A 25,785-nucleotide genomic window follows, 5' to 3' on the forward strand; every position below is an offset into this window, starting at 1 on the left:
TAATACAGTGAAGAGACGCGTCCGCTTCCATGCTGCCTTGCTGAATCATGCATTAACACATATCCCGCCCCTTGATGTGTCTTTCCGGTCACCGAGAATGGTTTCACACATAGCCAACTATCAAGGGTAGGCCCGTGAGCGCCCGAAACCACAATATGGTAGACTAGCCAACCAAAAGACCCCTTTCCACACCCTCAAGATGCCATATACACAGGCATATTTGGGCGCATTAGCAAAGCTTGAAGCGCAAGCTCGACATAGGCTCATTTGTTCTTCCACGCCTGGCGAAAGGCAGACAGATGCGTCAACAAAAAGAGCATCCTGTACTGAGTGGCTCTACTCCTGGTCTTTTGAAACACATCGTACAGGTGCGGCAGGTATCTTCTGGATCAAATGGCACCATGAGAAGCATCCAGGAATGCAACATTTAGAGCGCTGCATATCATCACTAGAAAGCTGACAGACTGACATCGCCATGAAATCAAATCCCACCTTTATACTATGATGATCACCGAGCTCACCGCAACCGAGTCTCACCAACGTCATGCAAAATAATTGGCTTTTAGTTCTACAGACCTCTGTTTGATGACTTTGGAGTGTTGTCTGAATCCAAATTGCAGGATGATCGCATGAGGATGAGGGATTTTGATGATGATGGATGTTCACTTTAACCAAGTTTGATCTGTCACACCCACTTCCAGAGATATTCAAATGAGGTGGCTTGGAGGGTTTTCATTTCCTTGAATATCTAAGATAGGGCTTGGGATAAACACCAACTTGAACTTCGGACGATAAAGCTTTTGCCTTGTCATCTAGTTAGAATCATATGCTTCTCCTCATCGGTGTCGCAAAATTCTGACTTGGAGCGATTAGCAAGCAAAGGCTAAGAGCAGATAGGGACTAGTGTTTCTCTCCCCCTTTTCCCCTCGTCCTGGCGGCGAGCGCGGCTTCTCAACGCTCGATTGTCTTGTAACGTTGAATGTCTCATTACTTGTTGACTCAGCTTGGTTGACTGGACGACAGTGCATATCTGCCTGTATGCACGTGATAGCGCGGGTCTCTGGTGCCTGTTCTGCCTGAAAATGATCGAAAATGCGGGGTCGTGTGTTGCCTACGGGGCCGGAAGCGCGTTGGGACTCATGGTACTAAATCCGAGCTGAAAGTGATAAATAATTCCTTCACCGCTTGCCTCAATCCAAATCCTTTCCATAACCATCTCCGAATCTTCTTTCGTCTCTCCTCTACTCTGCCAAGTTGCCCCCAATGCCTCCTAAAAAGCGTCGAGCCTCTGGCAAGCAGGCTGCTTCGAAGTCAAAGCAACCTAAGCAAGACGGGCAGAAAGCCGTTTCTCATGACATCAATGTGCCTCTCGATGAAGGTTTCAAGGACGACAGTAAGTTCCTGTGTCAAGATTGCGATTGCGTTGTCTAGGGTTTTCCCGTCTTCGAAAACAAACGGGCCCTACATCCTCCAGAAATCGAGCCCAAAGCCATTGCATACCGAGTCATCAAACGCTTGTAGCACGCAATGCTAAGACAAGACATTGCCTAGTAAATGCTCGTATTTACATCGATGACGAGGGCGTCATCTTCGATGCATCTCTCAACCAGACCAACATTGGAGGCAACAACAACAAAGTGAGCTACTTGAAATCTATTCAAATTCTACAAGAACTCTTTTGGCTCATGATAGCCGCTAGTTCTATCGCCTTCAGTTGCTTGTAACTGGTAAGGGCAACAAGTATTACACTCATACTCGATGGGGCCGGGTCGGAGAGTTCGGTGCCGTCAAAACGATGGGCCCATTCGACCTCGAAGCTGCGCTCAAGGAGTACGAGAAGAAATTCAAGGACAAATCCGGTCACAAGTGGGAAGATCGTGGCGAGCCCGCCAAGAAAGGAAAGTACACATTCATCGAAAAGAGCTACGAAAGCGATGACGATGATGATAACAACACCAAAAAGGAAGAGGTAAAGCAAGAAGATGATGACGAGCCAGAGATTGAAAGCAAATTGCCGATCAAAAACCAACGGATGGTGGAATTGATCTTCAACCAAAATCACTTCAACTCCGTCTTGGAGAACATTGGGTACAATGCCAACAAGCTACCGCTTGGCAAGCTGTCAAAGACGACACTGAAGCAAGGCTTCGAGCACCTGCATGAACTTGCAAGTCTCATCAAGCATCCAAAATTGGCGGAAAACAAATACAGTATGAGTCAACAAGAGGTACAACGTCCTGAAAGTCTTATATTTTAAAAAAAACATCGTCACGTCAAGTTGAGATGACAATGGCCAAAGAGACGAATCAGCTTCTTTGGCCCTGGGTCTTCACCTAGGACTGCCAAAGTCTATGGCAGATCTCGATGGTTGGATGCTCTCTACGAACCGGCGTGGCGATGTTTTGACCCATCAACCCTCATTTCGGCGTTTCCACTGCGTGTGGCTCTGTATTTCGAAGCTGACCAGACAAATATCGCATAGGCTATCGAAGACTTCTCAAATAAGTATTACTCGACCATTCCGCACGAATTTGGTCGCAATCGTCCGCCAGCCATTGCTGATAATGACACACTCCGCAAGGAAATTTCAATGCTTGACACGCTCACCGATATGGAGGTCGCGAATACTATCATGAAGTCGACTGGAGACAAGAAGAAAGACGCTGACAACGTGAACATGCTTGACAAACGCTTCAACGAACTCAAACTGAAGGAGATGACGGCCTTAGATCACAAGTCAGACGAGTACAAAGCCCTATCCGACTACTTGATCAAGTTTTCTGGCACGTCTCATGGATTCAAATTCCGCCTCGAAGATATTTTCCGCATCGATCGCGAGGGAGAAGCTGATCGCTTTGGCAAGTCAGATTACAGCAAGTTGAAGAAGAAGAATAGAATGCTTCTTTGGCATGGGAGCCGGGTAACGAACTTTGGTGGTATTCTGTCTCAAGGATTGCGTATTGCGCCCCCAGAAGCACCTGTGTCCGGGTATGCTTTTGGAAAGGTATGATTGAGTACTAATGGGCGTAGAGGGATTTCACTTACGTCTGGTCAACAGGGTGTCTACCTCGCCGATGTCTCCAGCAAATCAGCACAGTATTGTAAGCCATGCTTCGAACCTCCATCCTAGAATACGAAGCTGACTCCAAGACTCACACCAGGTACGCCATATATGAGCGGTGGAACAGGCCTGCTTCTACTCATCGAGGCAGAACTCGGCAGACCAATGTACGAGATCCCGACTGGCGACTCCAACGCCGGAGAAGAATGCAAGAAGCATGGCTATCATGGGACTCTTGGTGTTGGTAGAACAGCACCTCTGGGTTGGATGGATGGAGGATCAATTCACCCGGACCTGAAAGGAGTCCAGATCGTATGATGATCCTTCATTCCATGAATGCAATTGTGCTAACACCGTTGACAGCCTGACTCCTCAAAAGGCCTCGGTGACAACAAGAAAGCCAACGCCAATGGTTACCTCCAATTCAACGAGTACATTGCCTACAACGTCGAGCAGCTCCGCATGAGGTATCTCGTCCGAGTCGGGATGTAGGCTCAGCTAAAGAGCATGGCAAGCCCCATTTTGCACCATGAGACTGGCACATGGCTGCTTGTGACATATAGGGCGACTTGTGATGCCAATGCCTCGCATGGACAGACTCTTCAGTCAAGCCAAATGCTTATAAAAGCAAGCATCTCTCGAAAATCGCTTTTAGTCTCTCTCGATATCGAATAAAAGCTTTCAGCCTGAACGACAACCTCCGTTTTCAACCATTTTGTTGTCATCAACCCCTGAGAAGCAGCTCCTCAGCATTCTTCACCCCCTGCCGAAACCCATGTTCCCACTCCCACGCAAGACCCTCATTCTGCCCCGCCTCCCTCATCCTCTTCAATATCCATAGATCAAGCAGCCCAACCGTATCACAACCCTTCCTCTCTGCCTTGGGAAACCTCTCTTGACTCTTACTCCTGGAATCAAAGAACCCCACAGCATCCTCCCACCCCTGCCTCCACCCCGCCTCAAATCTCCAATGCCCCCATCTCCTCTCTACCGGCGTCACACCATCCCAATAACCAACATGTGCTCCAAGTACTTCCTTCATCAACCGCTCACTCCCCTCCCCCGCCACCTGCACCCTCCTCCCAACCTCTTCAAACCCCCACGAGGCGTGTTCCGGCGCCCTCACATGCCCCTTCTGTACCATATCACCAAAATCCCACTCGCCCTCCCCTCCCTCCGTCTTGCCCGTCCAGTAAAACGCGCCTCCGACCTTCTCCCTCCACAGCCTCGCCTGCGTAGCTCCAAACCTCTTTCTCACCTCCACCTGCTTATGGTCATCACACCCAGCGAAGCTCGTAGGATGGAGACCGCAGCTCCACTCCGTAACCACAACTTGTCCCGCGCCATGATCAGTAACATTCCCACCCATCTTCTCGATACCTTCAGCTTCCTTCTCGATATTCTCGATTAAGCCCCGGGCGGGCGCAGCTTTATCGGCGTCAGAGAAACAAAAATATTTACTCGTCGCCACCACCACGCCTGCTACGTACCCTTTTCCCCCGTTCCCCGCTTCTCGTTCAATATCAACGCGGTTGTATTTCCGGCTCCAGTCGACAGCCCTCTGCGTGTCCCAGCCATCGCTCACATATACCGGCACCCCACTCAATCCTTCCTTTTCGAGATCCTTCAAGACACTCTCATACCAACCCCCTAATCCCCCTTCACCATCCCGCTCCCAGCTCCAGTGGGGAGCCTCATTGATGACCTGCACGCCCACCACGCCCTTAACTTTCTCCTCCACTACCTCCCCCATCAAGAACTTCACCGCCTCCCGTCCCCCCGGTCTCCAACTCACCCCTCTGTCCGTATCTTCCCAAAACCCCGCCACACCGTCTCCCGTACCCCCATGGTCTCTCCCATTCGCGTTACCAGGCAAGGCATGCAGATCCAGCAATACACCCAGTCCGCGCTCTTTACTTCTCCTACACACCTCTCCAACGAAACCCCACGCGTGCATGTAGACCGATGCGTAGGGTTCGAAAGGCGTATTTTGGCAGAACTGCGGGCCTAAGGTCCAGAAGCCTAAGGGCAGGCGAACGGTCGTGACGCCCGCTTTTGCCAATTCATCGAGGAGGGCGTCTGTGACGCTACCGGCCCAATGGGCTTCTAGCTTCTCCCGTGTGGAGCGTAAGCCGAGATTGTGCGTGGTGGAGGTGAGGAAGTCGAGCTCGGAGCTACGGTTCGTGGGGCCAGGGAAGAGGGAGGGGAAAAGCCATTTTTCGAGGACGAAGATGCCGCCGAGGTTTGTGCCGTGGTGGGTGCGGTGGGTGAGGATGTCGGTGGAGGAAGGTGGGGGGAGGAGGGATAAAGGGATTTGAGAGGAGGGAGAAGCGGAGGACGACTGGTGGGGGAGTTTGCGAAGGAGAGATTTCATTGAATGGATAGGTAAGCTGTGCAGGGTTAATCTACTGTGCTTGGGATGGGAACTCGATTGTTTTGAACTGTGCAAGCATTGTTATGACGTATATTTCATGCAGAGGAGTAGAGCTGTCTTCATGTCTATTCAAGGACGCTCAGATCGCATGTCTATCAGATGGTATCATTCACCCGTTGCCTTTGTACAAGATGTGACTTCCTGATGCCCTCCAATCGAACAGCAAGGGCGGGCTCCAAGTGCACCTGCCCCATCTTGATCCAAGAATCGGTATTGACATTGCTATTGCCATGTATGACGAACTCAAGCGACTGAGTACCAAGAGGGAACTGAGCTAGCCAAGGAGACAGCTCGCACACAGGTGAATTAGATGGCAGAGATGGGATTCAATTGTTTGTTCATGCTTCATCATCGTTGGCCTGCAGCATCCAGTGTCTTCAGTATATCTTGTATCCTCTTGACCGACTCTTTTCGCCTTGCCCTCAATCGCTCGTCGCCCATCGTCTCAACTTCGTCGAATTTGAGTAACGTCTGTGTCAATGTGGTCTCGCTCAGCTTCTTGTACTCATAATCCCTATCCTTCTTCTCTTCCGGCGGGTGTAGGATGAAATTATTGATCTGTGGCAGCAGCACACGGTCAAAATTCGCTTCAATGAAGTCGATCTTTCCCGCCGCGTCTGTTGGTTCTCTCAGTGGTGCAGGGCTTGCGTTCCTGGATGTCGAGGGACGATGCTCTGCAGGTGCAGGTGGGGCCAGAGTATCTTTCCTATCACGCTCCCGCTCATCCTCATCAGCGCGTCGCGGCTTCCTCTTACCACCTCGGTGATTTTTGCGCTTCTTCCGCTCTCTCCGATCGTCATCTTCTATCACAGCTCCGCTTGTCGCGACCGAGTCGCTGCCATCGCTATCACTAGTCCCAGAACTCCTTGCGCCGTCATGACTAAGAACACACATGACCTCACTATTCTGTTTTAAATTCTCGTATTTGCATGTTTCTCGGTCGTCCTTCAGTTGTTTTCCCTTGTAGAGTAATTTTAGTTTTCTTGGGTCATCCACTTTCAATTCTTTCGCAGCGGCTCGTCGTAGATCTTTCACTCTTAAATCGCCTTCAGAAATCGAATATGCCTTGAAATGCAGCGGAATAGGTGTGCCTCTGAACTTTAGGATGATTACATCAGGAGCAAGTCCTTTTGGCTCCTCCATCATCGCGCTACCACTGCTTCCGCCTCTGTAATGTTTATCGTGATGCTGCGACGTGGCATTAGAAGGAAAGCCATAGCTATTGTGTCTTGCCTTATCATCATCGCCAGCAATGTAGCTGTAATCGTCTGATGTTACTCGGGGCGGGAACGGGTGGTCATAGGTCGAGGTGAAGGGCGAGTAGCGGCCGGCACCGGGCCAGTAGGAGGACATGAGAGTGAAGAGGGCGACAACGAGTGTAGCAGTAATGGCGACCAGTTGAGAAGTTGTCGATTTCGAGTACAATTCCAAGGCCTTTTGAGAGAATGTTGGTGGCTGCTGGTGTGCTTGGTGGGGCAAGGCCCGCTGAATAATGTTGAGGGCCGATGCCACCTGTGTGCGAAGAGCAGGTGGCAGGCTAGTGTAGAATGACTGCAGCTGGGAGGAAGCCAAGCTAAAGCGATCACTGAGATATGAAGAAGCCACGATGGAAAGAAAAGACGCACTTCTGCGTAGTAGCCTGGGGGTACTGGCTGATGTGACGTTGGACTGGAGTCAGCTGGAGACTTGGGGGAAAACTTTTGGCGTTCGGCTTCCAGAATCGGCCAGAATCAGCCGAAAGGATTCCCCTGCCAAATTCTCAGCCTTGTCAGGATTCGGTACGACTACAATTGGATGAGGTAATCAGTGTTGAAAATGAGGTTCACGATACTGATGATATGTCATTTGTATGTACATTATTGGTAAATAGAGCCAACGCTATGTAAAGACCGCATGTCGATAAAATGCCCGCTTATGCCATCCTCCCCATTCATTTGACCCTTACGCTTATGCAAGAAGCAAAACCTCAAACGGGTGATGGATGTATCATACAAGCACGTAGAGGGAGCTCAACATGGCGAGTCCGAGGATCATGGATATCCAAAACACGATATTCTGCGGGCTTTAGCAAAACGCCCTAGATTTAACCAGGGGTAATAACTCACGCCGAGCAATCTTCGATTTCGGATCCACTTACTCCGCTGAATGGCAACGATTGGCAATTGGGACATCTGAGCAAAGAAGCCATAGCCACGAAGCTTCTTGGTTATACAACCCATGACAAGCTCATGACCAGCGGCACTCACTAGGAAGGTGATCAATGTGGCGATGTTTCGGGACGTATAAGGGCGCGATGCAAAGTATACATGCCGGCGAAGAAAGTGGTGAACCGGAAGATTCCATTCTCGGGAAAACTCGAGCCTGTTCCTGCGTCAGCGTATGTTATGCATGTATCCGAAACATCTTACCAATCGCATGAATTCCACCAATCCGAGTAGAAGTGACGATCTGCAAAGCAAGTGATTTCCGCAAATGCACCTAATACATACTCGAAAATGACCAAGAATACCAAGAGAAACGTAACCATGAATGGGAAGAGCAGCTCGCTAATACTCTCAGCCAAGATGAGACCAAATTCAAACCAGCTGTCGATGGCTTGTAGGCGGATGGCGGAGTTGTGAAGTACGGGGACAATGAATTCTTCACTCGTCAGCATGAGGAGAAAAATGCAGCCAAATACAGCTAGGGTTTTCCAAAAGAGCTCGGCCCAATTGACCTTCAACGTCCGGGGATATTCGAGCTCGTAGCATAGGGTTGGGCAGAGCAGATAGTCGGTGTAGTTTGCAATTGTCAGATTTGTAGGATAGGTGACAGCACCAAGAGGTGAGATGAGCTCGGTCGCAAGATCATTTCGTAGTTGAGATAAGTCTGCTACTTCCTTGTTCGACTGCTCCTGCTCTGCAAGTGCTTCGAGTTCCTTGAAATCGGTTGTGAAGCTTGGATATCGAACAGCGGCAGCCCGCGAATGTTTCACGGGCTTGTCGAGGGCGCGGAGCCTCTGTTGCGTGTTGCTCAAGTGGCCATTGTAAAAGGCATAAGAATGCATCTTCATCAGAATGACAAGAGTGTGGAGGGTAAAGAAGACTTGGGCGGTCCAAGGCCAATCCAATATGAAAGGCCAGCTAGACTGATCAGCGATGCTCGAATGATTTCAGTGGTGAGTCTTACTTGACCCAAAGCAACAGCCACAGTGCTTGAAACGTGCTGTGTATGCCCATACCTGCCCTGGTCCATCTCATCCAGCCGGTGGTCTTCTGCATCAATTGCTGGAATGGCACTGCCAACGCTGTACTGATGATCATAGCAGCATCACTCAAACCCAATTGCCAAGTTTTGATAGTCATAAGATCCCACATTTGATGCCGCAGCGGGTACCCTGTGTCTTTGATATTTCTAAGTGCTGTCGTAACGACCATGATTGCTAGTCCGATCCAGAACAGAACGAAGAACCCTCTGAAATCCCTGTACTCGCTGCGTGGATCAAAATGAGAGACTCGTGCTTCGTAGTCTATCGAGGGAAACATTCTATGCTTTTGCTGCGCTCTGATTTGCTTTCTCGCGGAGGACGTAGCATGGGCTGATGGTGGCGCATCCTCTGGAATAGGGGTCGAGCGACCGCTAGACGTCGTCAGCTACCATGTCTGTCTTCAGACGAAGCACACAGACCTAGAGACTCCTGAGGCGACATTGGATGTCTCGACTTTGAGAGTGTCTTCCTCCGATTGGGCTCGCTGTATTGCTGGATTTCCGGACTTGACAGGTCGTGGTCTGACAATCGAAGAGGAGCCCCCATTTACGAGCGACGAAGAGAATGCCCTCGCAGTGTCGTTTGTCATTATGCCTATGTTTTGCTTGCCGGTAAGGGCATCAAGGATCACGTTTGTGGCTGAATCGCTAGGCTGCGAATTTCGACGCCAGGTGCGAATGAACACGGCTTCGTCATTGGAATTTCAACACAACGTTTTTGAATGATATGTGTCTTCAATCAGCATGGTGTCAGCTGCTTTCCAGAAGCTTGCAACAGCTGACGTACCCGCCGTGCAACGTTCTCCGAAGGTTGTTTGTTGTCAAGCTCTAGCTTCCCTAGTCCTCAAAATCGGCCTAAAGATTTTCTCCGTAGACCGAGGCGGCTTTGCTCTTTGCTCAGTGCTCAGTGTATGAGTGAGATCTTGGGGTAGGGCGCACCTGACTCAGCACTATCAATCAATATTCTGCGGATTGATGCAGCGATATCATACGTTAAATCGGAGTCATATTGGTGAGTTTATGGTGCATGGATTGATTGATATGAATCTATCGAACACCGTAGCAAGGACGTTGCCTGAATGCATGGAATTCCGCAATGACGACTCTTCGCGACTTCCCTGCCTACTTTGGGCTTTTTCGCGAATGCTCTGACCAACTATGCCTCTTGTCATGTCCAGTTCTATTATTACCTGGCTCATGATTCCAAGAATTTGCATACATTTCCAAAGTTCGCCAAACAAGAACTGTATGCTAATTTGATACCACAACATCCTCTTTTTATGCCATCAAAGGAAGATGTTCTCCTTTACATACGTGATTTGACCAAGCAAGATAGCTACCGCGAGCTGAAACGGATTACTGATTCCATCGTGGCAGGTAGATCCGGCTATATGCCATAACAGGGAACCGAATCAGGTTTATTCCTCTAGGCATTCACTACTTAAAGCTGGATCCTGAACGCTACAGCCAGCAAGGCTTGTGATTCCAAAATTGGACAGCCGCAGGCCGCTTGAATCACCTACCTGTTGGCATTGTTCAGCAGAGCATCGACATCTGTCAACATCACCGTATCGCCGCATCCACTTGAGTCAGTGTGCCGCCAGAATGTCATTGTGACATGATCAAACCCAGAAGATTCAAGTGCCTACATCAAAGCTTGTGGCGTGCTTATCCATGACTAGCGGTCTGTGGCTACCTACACAGAGACTGGCAGCAAATGAAGGACCATACTCTCTATACGGACTCAGGAATGGACTTTGGAAAGAGCCAGACTTCGATGATGACTGAAGTCGTCCAGGCCCTTACAAAATATCCGGGTTGGGAATTCCCAGCTCCCCAGCCTGAAAGGAGTGTCCGGTAGACAAGCAAGAGCATCGATCCAGCGGAATTTAAATTAGTATCAATGGAGCGACGCATGACCAAGGTGACAGAGCTCCCTTAAAAACCCTATTGCTGAGTGCGCTTTTTGGGTCGGCGGAAGATGATTACGTTCTAACCTTCACATTGGCTCTACACATTCCTCGTGTAGTAGCGAATGATCTTTCAATATGGAATACACCATATCAAGCTGAGTGGCTGCGTACACTTGATCGAGGTAGCCGTTAGGAAGACGTCGAGTCCAGCCACAAATCTAAAGAAGTAAACCCGCATATCTGATGGGCCTTCCGCAGGTTCTCTGGCTGTCTTTCCTCAGGACATTGACTGCGCCTCTCTGCCACGAAGAGGCAGCTGATAGGGTCTGAGCATTGTGGAGGCGTTGCCGGACCTTTATGTTGTGACTACCTGCAGAGCATGCTTAAGCTTCGAACAGCGCGCTCTGATCATTGGATACATGGTCCCTGTAACCGCCGGTATGTCAGGCCGCCTGTGAGCAGCCGGCCAGTAGCCACTAGACGCCAATAATGCAGAGGTCCATGCAGCATTACGTCTAGCCTGTAAACAGAGTAGTGTCCGGAAACGTCTACTTAATAACGCACTTTCCGCACGATCTTTGGGCTTTCCTGCGATTGCCCCCACATTTGCAACCATTTAGACGGCCACATGCTGTCGGGCCGCACCTTCTGGAGCCAGTTGTACGCAAATGGGTCATCAGGTTCGGGAGTAATCCTCCGTCTTTGGAACAGAGAGCCTGTACTCAGACGGCGCGAACTCAGAAGATGGAGAGGCTGTAAAGTGGGATTAGTAGGAATAGCAACGCCTGTGACTCGCAGACAATACATATAGACAAATCCACGGCTCTCCTTCTTCCTCCACTTACCTCTCCATCTCACTCCCGCACGTCCTCTTATTAATGTGACTGTATTCGTTTCTGCATGCGTAGCCTTTTGAGGCAGTGTTCTCAGCACTGTGCGGAAACTTGAGGGATCGCCAAAGCCCCTCCCTTGGCTGACTCGTCCAGCAAGAAAAGGCTGACACCTCGGGGACTCATTCGCACTCATACTCTTTTCCCCTTACACAATATCTTTACCACGGTGAGTAGGCCAGCTTCTCGACTGACCGAGAAGTATCTGGCGTTCTTCTGGAAGACGGTAGATGAGATTGGAAGTGAGTGTCTTGCCTCTCTGCCTTGGCAACAAGCCCAAGCGACGGTCGCAGGCGGGCTACTTCACCGCCTAGAGGACAGCACAACAACCTTCATTCCAAACAAAGGGTCTCAAATAAACAACGAGCAGTGCCCCTCCCTTCGGCGGACACCTCCTTCTCTTCATCCTTCGATTCTGTCTCTCGCTGTCGGAGAGCATCTTTCCCCAGCCAGAGGTTTGTCAGCAGGCACCCACCAAACTGACAATTCACTCGTTCCGCCACGGAGTTTTATTATCGCCACCCCCGGCGCTAACCTAAAGTCGGCGCGTGGCCATACCAGTGGTTTGCCCTGGTCTGACGTACCGGCCACCGTCCTTGTTGATCTTCGATTTCCACGGCATAAACTCCTCTCTTATTTCAACTTCACTTTCTCTCTACTTCATTCATTTCACAGCCCCGCGCATTGAGTCAACGACCTTACTGTACATGCAAGCAATCCAGTCACCACTGACAGCATCAGCCCTGGTTGATCCACTCAAGCACAGCACATTTCTGCAGCTCGCCGAAATGACCCAGACCCCAGGTCATATGTGAGGCAACTTACTTCTAGCCGCAGTCAGCATCTTAAACGCCTAACACCATTCAAACCTTTCCTCAAGAACTATCATGGCAGATAATCTAGACCCCCTCGAGCCCTCTCCGTACAAGACCCTCAACGTTCTCAAAGATGCTCCGCTCTCAACCATCAGGAGCGCTCATCGGAAGCTTGTACTGCTGTACCATCCTGACAAGGTGCAAAATGAAGACGAGAAGAAGACAAAGGCCGAGCTATTTCACCAAGTGCAACAAGCTTATGAGATATTGAGCGATGACAACAGGAGGCGGCGTTGGGATGACCGAGCCAGGTTGGCAGAGCTTCGAGCTGAGATCCTGGAAGAAAGACCTCGGCCGCCACCCCGAAGATCTGAGACCTTTGCGGCCCCAAGAACCGCACAGCCTCCTGTGTTTGAGGTTCGTGGTGGAAGAGTCTACGAAGAAAGAGTTCCAAAATCCGCGCGAGCCTACACGGAAGATTTCGGCTCTCCTTTTGCAGAAGCAAGACCATCGTCCAGGAAATATGAGGATACCTATGATGAGACGCCATCGAGGAAGACATCCGGACGAGGCCCAGATGATAGGAGACGGCATACTGTGGAAGACGAACGTTGGGAAAGGAAGGAGCGGGAGAAGCGGGAAAAGGCTGAGGAGAAGAAACGAAGGGAGCGACGAGATGCAGAACGAGCTAGAGATCGAAGGAGGGATCTTGAAGCAAAGTCTCGGAGTCAAAGAGCCTACGTAGAAGAAGAGTCTTCAGACTCTGAGCCCGGCGACTCCTACTTCCCCCGCGCATCAGAACCCAAATCAAAGCGAAGGGATGAAGATTCTAGGAGATATCGTGAAGAGCCATCCAGGATGTATGGCAGAAAAGGGAATCCTCGGTCCAGTGACGAAGCTCTAGAACGTAAAGAGAATGCGGCCTATGAATACATGCGTAGGTCAAGTGAGCAAGTCGATCTTGACACACGACATTCAGGAAGGAAGCGAGCAGACTCATACCGGGATCAAGTACCAATGTCGCCCCCTCTTACACCTGTTGATGGTGGCCGACGTTCTTCGGGTGATGACGGGAGGAAAGCGACAAAAGGCACTCATTCTAGCAGACCGCCCAGCCCGGTAAGAAAGTCCACGAAGGGAAAACCTAAGATCGAGATCATGGAGCCTCCTCCAGTACGAAAGCCGAACATGCCAGTCGCATCGTCTGATCGCAGCTACCTCCAGAAAATGGCATCGTCAAAAGGCAGAGGCGAACCTCAACGATCTGCTACGGATGTGCCGCCAAAGAAGTTCGCCCATCCAGGACTGTCACGTTCAGAGACTATGCCTATTGACAACATGCGGCGAGGTGCTTCGCAGCCCTCTAAACACAAGAAGACTCTTGACCCGAGTGACATTAGCTCAGAAAGCTCGAGTGGAAGCGACACTGAATCAGATGATGACGTTCCTCCACCCCCTCCACCTCCTCGAAGACCTCAGCCGCAAGCTCGGCAGCAGTCTACGAGATACCGAGTAGCTCTTGGGGAGGAAGACCGATCTTCACGTACAGTCTACGTATCACCAGATGAGATGCCTCATTCGCGAGACGATTCGCCCAAGAATCCACGTCGTGCAACAACTGACCGTCCTGACCGTCACACCCCTCGGCCTTCACCAATTGCACGTGCGGCTACCTTCCAGGAGCGACCCTCAACTCGCAACAACTACGGCAGCTATCGTGAAGAGTCTCCGCGTCTCAAGACACACCAATCGGCGCGTGGGGAAAAGAGCCTATTTGGTGAAGTTACTCAAGAGGAACCCTCGCCGAAGGCTACACCAAAGTTTTTCCCCATTTCAAAAGACGATCGCGATGATAGAAGCTATTCTAGGAGAGGTTCGAAGGATGTGGATAAGGACTATTCTCCGAGGTCGCACCAGAAAGCTCATCGGCGACCACACGCAAGGGAGATCTCTACATAGGTCTTTCATCACATCAGCTCTCGAACAATGCCTCAACAGATGACGAACTTTTTAGGGAGGGAATGGACATATTTGCGCTTCGGACAACGCACACACAACGTGCCTTGTCCTACGATATCATTATCATGGGCTTTTTTACGCTCTTTTTGCTTAATCTAAAATGTGTTTATACGGGACGCCAGACACCATGAGGCGGTAGGCAGGCATGACTTAGCGTATATTAGTTACGAATGACACGACTCTTTTTGCATTTACCTGCTCACCATTCTAATCTCGATCCGTCATATCATCATATTGCAAATTCGCACAAGCAAGAAGGGAAATGAAAGGTATGCACAGCGTATTGCGAACTCTTTCTCCCCTTCTGTCACAACAGCGCCGCCCCTTATTCCCAATATCGCCACTTTCCAGAAATCCTCAGATTACGCTTGACTTTGGACGACTAGACCTGCATTTTGAACTTTCCCTTTTCCTCAGCATTTGTTCACCGTTTAGAATCCGTTCAACCCTTTTCTTGAAAAGCAAATCGATTGCAGACTCTCTGACCTACCGTCTTTTCCATGACATTTCGCTTTGAAGGAATGCCAGAGCTGCCCGAGGAGCTAAGATGTCGTTGTTGTGAGTACACTAGTCCTTCGCCGTTATATAACAAGTGACTTCATTCTTGCTAATCTCGATAGGAACTTCACTGATATCTTCATACATAGTCTTGCTCTCAACCACTACTTTCTTGACTTAGAACAACATTACTTCAATACTCTCGGGCTTTACAAGCACCCTCACTTTCATTCCCTCACACCTCCTTCCTCCGCTTCCCAAGAATTGACTGTCCCACCATTGCGGCCTTGAGCACATAATCCGGCATGGTCATACACCTCCCCCTTGGTAGCTCCGGCTGCTTCGGAAACACAGCATCCAGCGCATACACAGGCAGTTCCTTAGGAACCACACAGCGACACCCACTCTTCCAGTCACCCCCACAATCTTTCGCCTCATAGCAAAACGTCCCACACTGATCCAGCTTAGTCAACTCATCCTTCTCCGGCAGCGGCGCCGGCCACGTCGGCTTAGGCCCCAACAACTCCTCCGGCCATCCCTCTCTACACCCCGCCTCCTCATCTTTACACGCCACCTGCATCTCCCCCGCCCCAGCACCCGCATCGTCATCAGCACTGACAGCACTGCTGGAAATAAGCACCGTCCGGACGCTTCCGTCCGGCTGGCTCAGAAAGGCCTCAATGACATTTCTCCCATTCTCCTGTGTCTCAGCGATTTGCACACTGCCGACCCTCGGACTGTCCGTCAGATCGATCTTCTTCCTCTCCGGGTCGGTGCTGCAGTAGCATGCTCGCGCGCAGACCATTCTTGCCATGAGGGCCTGGAACGGTGAGCCGTCCCATGTCAGGCCTCTGTTGGGCGTAAGGTCGTCGCTCCACCACACCGTGCGCTCGCCGTTGGGGAGACGGTGGCAGTAGGTTCCGGCGCTGCTCCAGCTATATTTCTCGTCGTCAGCCGTCGATTGATGGGAGAGCACACCACAGTCCCACGTTGGGGCGGGGGGAAGGGGGTGCAGGGGGGCAATTGGCAATATCTGGCATGAGTACCACAGCACCCATGTCTCCCCTCGCCTTCCCTCCACTTCCTCTCGCCTCTCCAGAAAAAGCAAAAAAGAAAGTAAAGACTCACTTATCTCCCCCATCCAACGCCGTCGCACATAATTGCTGCATCGTATGGCTCGCCGGCCTCCACCGAAACAGATACCGCGTAAAGCGGGGATTACTCCTAGGATCGAAATACGAAAACGTCTGATCCATGACGCGCCCGTCACAAACGACCTGCGTCAGACCTCCTTGTTAGCCATCTGTCACCATCTCCCACCTCTCCCCTCCACTCCCTTTTCCCCCTCAAAAAATCACCAAGAACCAAACAGATCAAGGGCAGCACTCACCCGATTCTCCTCCTCAAGCGTGACATACCTCACATTCGCAGTTCTCACACTTGCCTGATCCGCCGTACTATAACCCCTCATCTCATTCGCATCCAGTTCTGAGAAAGCCGGTATCGTATACGCGAATTTCCCAGCTTCAGAGCCTACGATGTCTCCATCCGCACTCGCATCAAAAGACATGAGGAATGGTTGGTCGAGGACCACAGGGAGCGTAAGTCTCGCCTCCGTCGTCCGTCTCGCAAACTGCTGCCGTAGCGCCGCAGTCCTCTCAATACCGGAGCAAAAACATCGCAGCCGACAATACGCCAGCACCCTCGGATGCTGCAGGACAGTAGCAGCCTCCGCGGCAGGGGAGTCATCGAACCACATTTCGGGAGTGGCTTGGTTGGGCGTGAGGAAGCGATAGCAGTAGCCCCCTGCGTGCTGCTGGGGCGCTTTGCCGCCGTATTGAGGTTTTGCGCAGATTTGGAGGAGGGTCCAGGTTGAAGGGTCGGTGGTGAGGGGGGGACGAACGGGATGTGGAAGGAGGGTGGGGGGCCGTCGCAGCTGATGCGGCCGAGGGGGTCGGCGAGGGCGGGGTCGAAGTTTTCGGTTGGGGTGGAGGTGCGGAAGGAGGAGGTGAAGGGGAGGGGGGTGAGGAGTAGGATGAGGGTGGAGAGGGCGAGGGCGAAGGGAGGGTACATGGTTGTGGGGGAAGTGCTCGAGTGAAGGTTCGTATTTGATTTTAAGAGAAAATAAAGAGGAAAGCACCCGTCTTCGCTTCATTCTCTTTCTTGTATGCGGATGATGTTCGTATATGCCATGATTTTCCTCTATGCGACATCTCGTCAGCAAAAAGATGACCGTGGGTAGAAGCTCATGCATATAAGTCTCGATGCTCAAATCCCGCTATAGCGCGTTTCAATTTCACGGTCCCGCAAATTCGGGCGTCATGTTGTTGGTTGTAGCTTAAGGCGTTGGAGTTGAAATTTCGTGACTTTCGAGATGCTCCAATCTATTCTATTGCCCGTCAGCTGTCACTCGACCTTTCTTGTCCCCAACCTTCACACGCAGACTTGTGCTGGCTTAGGTGTGAAATTCAATGATAAATGGCTGGAAGCTCAGATAGAATCGAGTTATTACAACATACCAACTCTGTTACGCGCATAGCGGCACCTAAGCACATGAGAACCCTTCGCGTATTACTCAAGTATGCTTACACGTATGAATTAGCTGATAATTGCATCAGTAGATGTAACGTCAACTCTCCAAATGTCCTTGAAGCCATCGTTGACTTGCTCAGGTAGATGGAAGTGAGTCGAGAGATCCATATTTGAAGATAACGATTTTCTGGCGGTGGTTTGAACCTAATTTCACACCTCAACAGCGGTATGTTGTATCTGGGAGCTGTTTATTGCTTGCTCAGCATGCTGTGAATCGTGAACACTTGTTGTGATGTCGCATGGGTGGTGATTGTGGCATTTCTGCAGTTCGTTTACTGACTTTGAGATCGTGTCCTCTAGGTGAATTTTCTCCTCCGTTGTTCCTGACACGGTGTGCTCCGATCTTGTATATGGCGCGGCGAGATCCATAGTAGCTCCATTCTTGTCTGGCTCGTCATCTGGGCTTCCTACCAAATCGTTCACGCGTTCCATGAAGACATCGCGCATGTTGCGCTGACACCACCAGCCTAGGTATGTGATGCAAGCGAGGAAGCCAAGAGCGATATATCCAGCAATGCTCCAGTATTTAGATGATTGTCGATCTTCTGCTGTGTCAGTGGCTAGGGAGACCGTCGATTGGATTGGGAACGTCCAAGTATGGGTAGCGGAGCAGATGCAGTTCTGGAAGATGCCGGTAATTTGCATGAGAGTGCCTGCGAAAGTGGTGAAGACTGCTGCTATCCAGGCTGGTAATAGAAGGAGCACAGTGACAAGAACACCGACCCATTTTCGTCTGAGTCGGTTGAGCCAGCGATGACGTTCCCAGTAGTCCTCTTCTTGGACGGCCTTGACGTGGCTCCATGCAGATAGGACAACGAAGACCAGCTGAGCGCAGGCGTAGACCAGTATTGTGAGTGCTCGGCATCCGATTTCGACAACGGGCGTAGCGTATTCTATCCAGAAAGCAAGAATGCAAGGTATGAGTACCAGGAGGTAGGCCACCAATGTTAACAGCAACCAAGCCCAACCCGACATTTCCATGTAATCGCGGAACCAGCTTTTTCGCCATGCCATAGTGCCCTTGATCCAAGCTGCTTTGTTTTTACCCCGTGTCCACATCCAGACTGGCTCGAAGCGCGACTTATAGATCAGAGGGATCCTGGAGTAAGCCTCCACTCTCGCTTGGATCCTGTCCTCTAATTGTGACCTTGTATCTGCATATTGTAGCCGCTCCGAAACCGTTAGTACTATGCGTTGACGACGAACTATGGCTGCTGCGGTGCTGGGGTTGTTGCTCGAAAGTAGACTTCCACTAAGAGAATCTACATCAGCAATGCTCTTTGCGGAGGAATCAAGTGCGTGTGAAACATGCCTGATTGCAGATACATGCACGATCGTCATCCACCATATCCCAAAAGCCAGTGCGCGTGCAGCACCCTTGTCACCAAGGGTCCCAGCCAGACTGACGAGTGAGAAAATGAAGGACCCAATGTAGAGCAAAATTGGCGCGCCGACAGCAGCACCGAACGGAAATTGACAGTCTAGCATCGAGCACAGCCTGACTTTCGTTTCTTCGTCAACAGCATCTCCATGCTTGGTGACGTTGAGCTCGCCGTCTAGCTCTCGTTGAGGATTGACCGGAACTCCCTCAATTGCCAGATTGCCAGCAAGGACAGCGGTCAATAGCTGAACTCTCTCTCGTGGTGGAAGGCGGCTGATTGGCTGGTGGATGGTCGTGCATCGAGTCACTTTGTAGTCTATGATCACCTCCAAGAGACCGCTCAGTATGAAGGGGGCCGGCGCAATCATGATTGTGAGAACCCATGCAGTAGTGTCAAGCGTGAGAAGGACAACATCCAGAAGCAAGGAGAGCAATGTCCACTTAGGAGAAAGACGTGGTATATCGGCTCCCAAGCGACGTGGGATTGTCATGCTGAAAATGACGGCTGGGAGTATGAATGAGAAGAGGGGTAGGGCCCATGAGCTGAGTTCCTTGGGTTCATAGAGAGCATAGCCGGAGCAATGACTTCGACACCAGGAGAGTCCAACGTTGAGTCTTGGAGCCGGTACTCTGTCAGGTGAGTAAACTTGGCCACATCTGTAATCTTCGATGGTCTTGTCGATGAACGCTGATGAGGACAAGGCTAGTTTGCAGCATGAGCTTGTGACGCCAGGTCCAGCGGTAGTGGGTTGCAAAAAGAAGACAGCACCCGAGAACACATATATGCCAAGGATGAGCATAGTGAAGAATGGCGAGTGCTTGCGCTGTGGTCCGCTACATGTTTAAGTAGACACTGTCAAGTCTGACAAGGAAGTAAAAGACTGCGACTGGAAGGTGTGTTCGTCTGAGGGTAATAGATACTAATACCGAAGATGGGGAGTTTTCACCGTCATCACCGAGTGGTGATGGTGGTGTTGGCAGGCTGCACTTTATGGCTACATGATGAAGGGGCGCTGTCTTGGTACACCACCAACGGCTTCAACAACTCCAGAGTGAGTCGCGTGCATGATCAACGACCGTTACGCCTCATTAGATATGTCTAACCCCGCACGAGTTGTTATCTGGCAAGGCTGACCAGGCTACCTTTCAAAAGACTCCAATCATTGATGGCCGAGATAAATCATAACCCAGATCTCACTAGCGTATGCTCAGCCACAATTTTAGCGAAGATGGGGAAACAAGGAAATTGACCCTGCTGCCTGTCATTATTAGTGACTACAAAAGTAATAACGGAAGCTGGATGAGGTACCTTGAAAGAGAAGACTTGGCGAAATAGGCATTATTATTGGCATAGATGACAGCCCTTGAATCACTCTCTTCTGCATCGCGATGTATTTGTCTGTCGTCTTGGGATATATTGATATGCAAAACGGCTGTTGTTCGCAGCAAAAACACTTCACTCTCGGCCGGAGATTAGAAAAAGATTACCACGCTAGTCTCTTTCAGATAAGGCCCCCATTTAGCGATAAGCTCCTTTTCCAGACGGGGATCTCCTCCTGCACAATTTCATTAATCATTTTGTAGGAGTATGAGTAACTTGACATCTCGCATCAGACCATTGAATAATAATTTGACATCAATTGAAGACATATTCAGCGATGGTCTTGACACTTTGTTTCCTGACAGCCTGAGTAATCTCCACGGCGATCCAGGTTCCAGCGTCGTTTATGCGTCGTCCTCGTTTGGCAACATTCAATTAGAGCTTGCCAAATCTGATGAGAAGGCGGACCGTCTTCTGTTCGCGCACTATTTGTGGAACGCGAGTCTTCTGCTTGCTGAATTGCTGGGTCAAGCCAAAGGTGATGACGTAAAGGAAGATCGTCCATGGGATGTGAGAGGGGAAAGGGTCCTTGAGTTGGGAGCTGGTGTGTGATGAGATCTATGAGACTTTAATGGCGTTGGGCTCATGGGAGAACAAAGGTACGGGGCTTGCCGGTATCATCGCGATCCTTGCAGGAGCTAGCGAGGTAGCGATCTCAGACTACCCATCGCCTGCTATTCTTGAGACCCTCAAGAAAAATGTCAGAAGGAATCTGAAGGGTAATATGCTTTCTCGGGCAGTAGTCAGAGGTCATACGTGGGGCGAGACTTCGGACTCGTTTTCCGCAAATCATTGTGAGCGCTTTACTCGTATACTCTGTGCAGACTGCCTCTGGATGGATGGTGAACACGAGAACCTCATTAGATCGATGCTTCACTTCTTGTCCCATGACAGAAACTCGAGGATATCGATCGTTGCAGGTTTTCACACTGGTCGTGCTAAAGTTGCCGCATTCTTCGATGAAACCCTGAAAGCAGGTTTGGTCACTGAGAAGATTTGGGAGCGTGATGACGAAGGCCAAGAGCGTGCTTGGAATCCAATTGGAGATGGGAGCACTGAGGACGTCAGAGAGAGAGAAAGATGGTTGGTTGTTGCGATTTTGAAGAGGCAATAGTAGTCCCGTCTGATGACCTCGATTGAAAGGGTCTTGGACTGTGCCATGCGCATAGTGGATTACATAACAATATGCTGAATGATTCTCACGATCTCGAAGAAGTCGACACTAGCCTATATCTTCTAGGAGATCTCCAGCAGCAAAGTCCTGCCAAACCTCAAGTTTCAGGAGCCGATCTTTAAGCTCAATCGTGTGTGTAAGCTTTGATGAGGAAATAAGAGTGCAGTGCATCAACAAAGCTCAAGACTTCCGTGTTTCCATCCAAGATTGGCCACTTGTTCCCGAATGTCTGGTACTTGTAATGTCCAGTAGCAGAGTCCGAGTCGTTTGAAAGTAGAGTGATCTTTGCTTCCTTCGGCATCTTTGAATCCCTGTTTTAGCAGAACTAACGCAAGGTTTCTCCGATCAGATTGCTTCTCTCTGAAATTCCAACCATCCTTGAAGTCTCCAAGCAGAAGAACAAAGAGGTTCCTATCTCCACGTTCGCTACAAGCAATCTTGTTGTTGCATATCCACGTCTTATCTGGGTCAGATGATTGAGTTATCGATATGAACGGGAATATTTGGAGTCCCATCAATTCTACAAGGTAGTCATCAAACATGATCTGAAAGGCGAAGTCCGGATCGACGGTGTCTCCGTTCTGCTGGAAAAGCGCCAGGAGGTCCCGAAAGGGGATGTACTCGCCCGTGGCAATCGCAGTACCTCTCTCCAAAATGGTTCCTATCTGGCAACAGGGGCTGGGCTCCTTGTACGCCATCAACTCTGGGGGAACTCTTGAATTTTGAGTAAGACGCCAGCTCTTGTTTGTTTCTGGTTGCGCAGTGTGCAGGAATAACTGGCCAAGCATAGGATCCGTGGAGAGAATAGCTAGGGCGAACTCGTCAATGAGTTGATGCAGAGGAGGCGCGTCGTTTGGTCGGAGTGACTGCCCGACACGGAGATTGTAGACCTGCATAATGGCGTACACACGGTCCTCGGGGCGGCTTGTCCTCCTATATTGCGCAATACTATATTGAACATTAGGATTATCGGTGAACAGGAAATAAAGCCCAGCTCCCATGATATTCTGCATTATCGTTCTCCCTTGATCCAGTGTCATCTGCTGATCAACGCTTAGACGTTCAATTTTTTCTAGGTCCAATTTGACGCCCTCGACCAGAGAATAAGCATTTTGACAGCTGCTGATCAGCGATATCATGAACAAACTCTGTGCTGACATCACCTGTTCTGAGTCTAGAAATAAGTCCTCGCCCTCCTTGGAGAGTACAAGGGCATCATTTCTTAAAACGAGCTCTTGCAGAGTCCACAAGGACGAAAACCAAGGATCATTGAGAAGCCGATTTGTGGTTTCGCACAAACAGTCAATCAATTCAGGGACAGTCAGCGAAAGCCGCCCGTACTTAGTTCCAATACAACCCAATTCAAAGCTGTATCTGGTTATGTCTGAAAAAGAGGTCTTTAGAAGATCCAAGCTTGTGTGCGATAACCAGAGGAAGACTCTATGAGCGTTTTGGAAGACACTTGCCTGTCGGCCTATTTCGTCCATCTTGATCAAAGTGTTCTCCTGATCGATGCAAGCGACATCAATCCAGGCCCAATCCACATCTTCTGCCCCCATTCGATCCACAATCCTAAGGAAAGATGCCACACTGAAGTGTTCTATCTTGACTGCCGGGATTCTCCACGTTGTCCCTTTGACGGGCAGAGCCGGTGCATTCCTAGATTGATCTACCCATCTGCCCCAAGTGTAAGTCAAGATGCTGTACTTGGGCTCCTTGGCACCGAGATATGTATTTCGTTCACCCTTCTCGACAGAAGTCATCGTTGGAATGTGGAGAAGACGCCGTGGCCAATATGTGGAGACGCCTGGCCAGCTATATTCGTCTCTGCGATAGGTAAATGAATCCGCCTAAATAGATATATGTTACCTTGTAGAGCACATTAAGACTTAGCAGATGACGATTTACCATGACTATTGACCTTAAATTCGGGGTTTCCACCTACGTAGAGAGAATAAAATAGGTATGTGGACTATGCTAATTAATGACGTCGTCCCTCAATATAATATTGAGGATTAAATGGTTACTTACAGACAAGCATTAAGAAAGTGGGGCAGCCACAGAATCATTGGATGGGCGCGCTGGCTAATCAAGCAAAACCTGGCTCCAGGGGTGCCTATGCTAGTAGATCTTGCTGAGCTTCACGCCTGCAATCGTTCCTAATCTTGACCTGATCGTCGCGTTTCCGGGGTTCTACAGCTTCCGCGAACTTTAGGCAAAGCTACTGCTTTCATTTCGCCAATTTGTGCTTCCATGCTCAGCCTTCAAGGTCTGCCAATCGTCTCTGTTGAGTCGTGCTGAGTTCAGCGCTTCACTTTCGTATTGCCATATGCAGAAACCCATCCGTCTCCAGTAAGACTGCCCAGGAATACAGAATAGGATCAAACCAACATGATATCTGTCTAGCTTCTCTTGGCCTGCTCCCACTCCGTTGTCATCGAAGCTTCCCAACAAAAGGACTATGCAATCACTAGCTTTGAAATACGTCTTCAGGAAACCATTGATCCACCACGACAGCCGGTTTTGTTCTTCCCTACGAATCAATTTGCGATTCCTGTAGGGGACAACTGTGGTAATGGGCTCGACTCCGTCGAGTAAGATACCGTTTTCTGATATGGTCAAATCTACAGCATCAATCAAGTCTCCAGACCTGATGCACGCATCAAGCCCAATCTGCTGTGGGCTCTTCGAACTGGTAGTCTGATCATGAGACCCACTAGCTATTTTCCAAACTTGCGACAGCGTCGAAAAGTTGCAAGCTCGACCTTTGAAGTAGCCTCTCTTAGCTCTCGTTGTACCAATTGCCGACACTTCACACTCTGCCACAAACGAGAGCTCCGCGAATTGAGATTTGATGTCCAGATCTGGTACCAGAGAAGAAGGGCTAGGTCTCCAGCCCCGGCCCTCTTCAACAATCTCTTCGAAAACGTGCATTTGGCTTGTGACTGGATATTCCGATACCAAAGCCTCTCCGAGTTGTTCTTCTAAGACATAGCGGTCGATCTTCTTTGGGATCATGACACCTTTTTGGGGCGTTCTTGTCTCACCAAGACGGAAACCAAAGACTTGCTGTATGCCATATATGCGGTCGTAGTCATACCTACAATGACGATATTGTGATACATTGTAGAGGGCAACTGGATTACGGCTTACCAAGCCCAGGAGACCTCTCTGAGTCAACATCTCTCGGACGTCAATCAGGTAGAGGTAAGTCTTGTTCAGGCTTAGATGCATCGTTCTGGCATCTGAATGGTCCTCGTTGAACAGAGAGTGGTTTGTTGGAGCACTTAAGATGCTATCACAAATCTCCACAAGCCTGAAACTCGCTTTACAAAAACCAGAAAGTGTCAAATTATTATAATGATGTTGATTAGTCGCGATTGCCATTGGAATGAGACCACCTTCTAGCGGTACTATGTGAGCATGAGGACACAGAAAGGCTTCTTGTAAAGTCCACAATGAACTCCACCAAGGGTCAATGAAAAGGTGGTCTACGGTGCTTCTTGTCGATTTCAACCAATGAATTGCGTCCGGACTCTGCGCAATATCCGACACATCATGACCCTCAAATTTTGAGCCATTTTCTGCCCATGACAACGATTAGTTTCGACAAGTGGGAGGCATTACACAAATCTAGATTAATTGCACCAACTTACCGTGACTCCAAGCGATACTTGCTGCAAGTTTCTCCAGACTCTGCTTTACGTGCTTCGTCGACCAAACAAACACTTTTTCCGCCCCATGAAAAATTGCCGCCTGTCTGCCAATCTCCGCCATCTTTTGTGGACCACTATTTTGGTCAATGCACGCAATATCAAGCCATAGGAACTCTGTTGGATCCTTCTTCTCTTTCAAGTCAATGCTTACATTAGCCGTCCATCGAATCAAAGACTCGAAAGCTTCAAGGCTGAAATGCTCTGGATTAATTTTCGGTATGTGCCACTGGACGTCATTCACGTGCAGAGCTTTGACGGCACGATATTTCTTTAGTTTCTTCGCACCTGGAAGGTCGAGGTCATAACGACCCCAGGTGTAGGATATTGCATTGTACGTAGGTGACACATGATTTCCGTAACGATTTCCAGGCTGCCATTCTTGGGACGTCATTGTCGGAATGTGGAGGAGACGTCGTGGCCAATTTCCGAGCTCTTCGTCAGATGGGGACAGATTATCCTTTCCTACAGTGGACTCGATCTCATCATCGGCAGTCCATAGAGCTGGATTGTAGGTGTAGCCGGAGAGAGGAATGCGTGCAGGAGGATTGACAACGCAGGACTGAAGAGTATCAGGGTTCTCGTAATCTGTAGTGTCAGGTAATTTGGCCAGTAGACTACCGAAGTCGCTTAAATTGAGATCCATTATACGTTCAGTCTTTTCATCA

General features: G+C 49.9%; 10 protein-coding genes across 10 annotated transcripts; 4 read left to right on the plus strand and 6 right to left on the minus strand.

Moving 5' to 3' along the window:
• Positions 1-1,263: 1,263 nt before the first annotated feature.
• KY384_000921 (uncharacterized protein) lies at positions 1,264-3,553 on the plus strand (the record flags this gene model as incomplete). The annotated part of the gene is made up of 6 exons (XM_044809454.1): positions 1,264-1,393; positions 1,552-1,637; positions 1,700-2,227; positions 2,483-3,004; positions 3,140-3,373; positions 3,425-3,553. 6 exons carry the CDS (start codon positions 1,264-1,266, stop codon positions 3,551-3,553), a joined length of 1,629 nt encoding a protein of 542 aa, XP_044673361.1.
• A 232-nt stretch (positions 3,554-3,785) lies between these two features.
• Positions 3,786-5,435, minus strand: KY384_000922 (uncharacterized protein; the record flags this gene model as incomplete). The annotated part of the gene is made up of 1 exon (XM_044809455.1): positions 3,786-5,435. The coding sequence occupies one exon, from the start codon at positions 5,433-5,435 to the stop codon at positions 3,786-3,788; it is 1,650 nt and encodes a 549-aa protein (XP_044673362.1).
• Positions 5,436-5,843: 408 nt separating this feature from the next.
• On the minus strand, positions 5,844-8,911 carry KY384_000923 (uncharacterized protein; the record flags this gene model as incomplete). The annotated part of the gene is made up of 3 exons (XM_044809456.1): positions 5,844-7,080; positions 7,985-8,579; positions 8,716-8,911. 3 exons carry the CDS (start codon positions 8,909-8,911, stop codon positions 5,844-5,846), a joined length of 2,028 nt encoding a protein of 675 aa, XP_044673363.1.
• Positions 8,912-12,431: 3,520 nt separating this feature from the next.
• KY384_000924 (uncharacterized protein) lies at positions 12,432-14,318 on the plus strand (the record flags this gene model as incomplete). The annotated part of the gene is made up of 1 exon (XM_044809457.1): positions 12,432-14,318. The coding sequence occupies one exon, from the start codon at positions 12,432-12,434 to the stop codon at positions 14,316-14,318; it is 1,887 nt and encodes a 628-aa protein (XP_044673364.1).
• Positions 14,319-15,111: 793 nt separating this feature from the next.
• On the minus strand, positions 15,112-16,635 carry KY384_000925 (uncharacterized protein; the record flags this gene model as incomplete). The annotated part of the gene is made up of 2 exons (XM_044809458.1): positions 15,112-15,909; positions 16,267-16,635. The coding sequence occupies 2 exons, from the start codon at positions 16,633-16,635 to the stop codon at positions 15,112-15,114; spliced, it is 1,167 nt and encodes a 388-aa protein (XP_044673365.1).
• Positions 16,636-17,618: 983 nt separating this feature from the next.
• KY384_000926 (uncharacterized protein) lies at positions 17,619-19,340 on the minus strand (the record flags this gene model as incomplete). The annotated part of the gene is made up of 1 exon (XM_044809459.1): positions 17,619-19,340. One exon carries the CDS (start codon positions 19,338-19,340, stop codon positions 17,619-17,621), a length of 1,722 nt encoding a protein of 573 aa, XP_044673366.1.
• A 1,097-nt stretch (positions 19,341-20,437) lies between these two features.
• Positions 20,438-20,782, plus strand: KY384_000927 (uncharacterized protein; the record flags this gene model as incomplete). Its single annotated transcript, XM_044809460.1, has 1 exon — positions 20,438-20,782. One exon carries the CDS (start codon positions 20,438-20,440, stop codon positions 20,780-20,782), a length of 345 nt encoding a protein of 114 aa, XP_044673367.1.
• Positions 20,783-20,801: 19 nt separating this feature from the next.
• Positions 20,802-21,344, plus strand: KY384_000928 (uncharacterized protein; the record flags this gene model as incomplete). The annotated part of the gene is made up of 1 exon (XM_044809461.1): positions 20,802-21,344. One exon carries the CDS (start codon positions 20,802-20,804, stop codon positions 21,342-21,344), a length of 543 nt encoding a protein of 180 aa, XP_044673368.1.
• Positions 21,345-21,574: 230 nt separating this feature from the next.
• On the minus strand, positions 21,575-23,167 carry KY384_000929 (uncharacterized protein; the record flags this gene model as incomplete). The annotated part of the gene is made up of 1 exon (XM_044809462.1): positions 21,575-23,167. The coding sequence occupies one exon, from the start codon at positions 23,165-23,167 to the stop codon at positions 21,575-21,577; it is 1,593 nt and encodes a 530-aa protein (XP_044673369.1).
• A 448-nt stretch (positions 23,168-23,615) lies between these two features.
• KY384_000930 (uncharacterized protein) lies at positions 23,616-25,763 on the minus strand (the record flags this gene model as incomplete). The annotated part of the gene is made up of 2 exons (XM_044809463.1): positions 23,616-24,847; positions 25,061-25,763. 2 exons carry the CDS (start codon positions 25,761-25,763, stop codon positions 23,616-23,618), a joined length of 1,935 nt encoding a protein of 644 aa, XP_044673370.1.
• Between the last annotated feature and the right edge of the window lie 22 nt (positions 25,764-25,785).

Source organism: Bacidia gigantensis, assembly GCF_019456465.1.
Source record: "Bacidia gigantensis strain McMullin 20006 chromosome Unknown contig_125, whole genome shotgun sequence".
NCBI classification, from domain to species: Eukaryota; Fungi; Ascomycota; class Lecanoromycetes; order Lecanorales; family Ramalinaceae; genus Bacidia; species Bacidia gigantensis.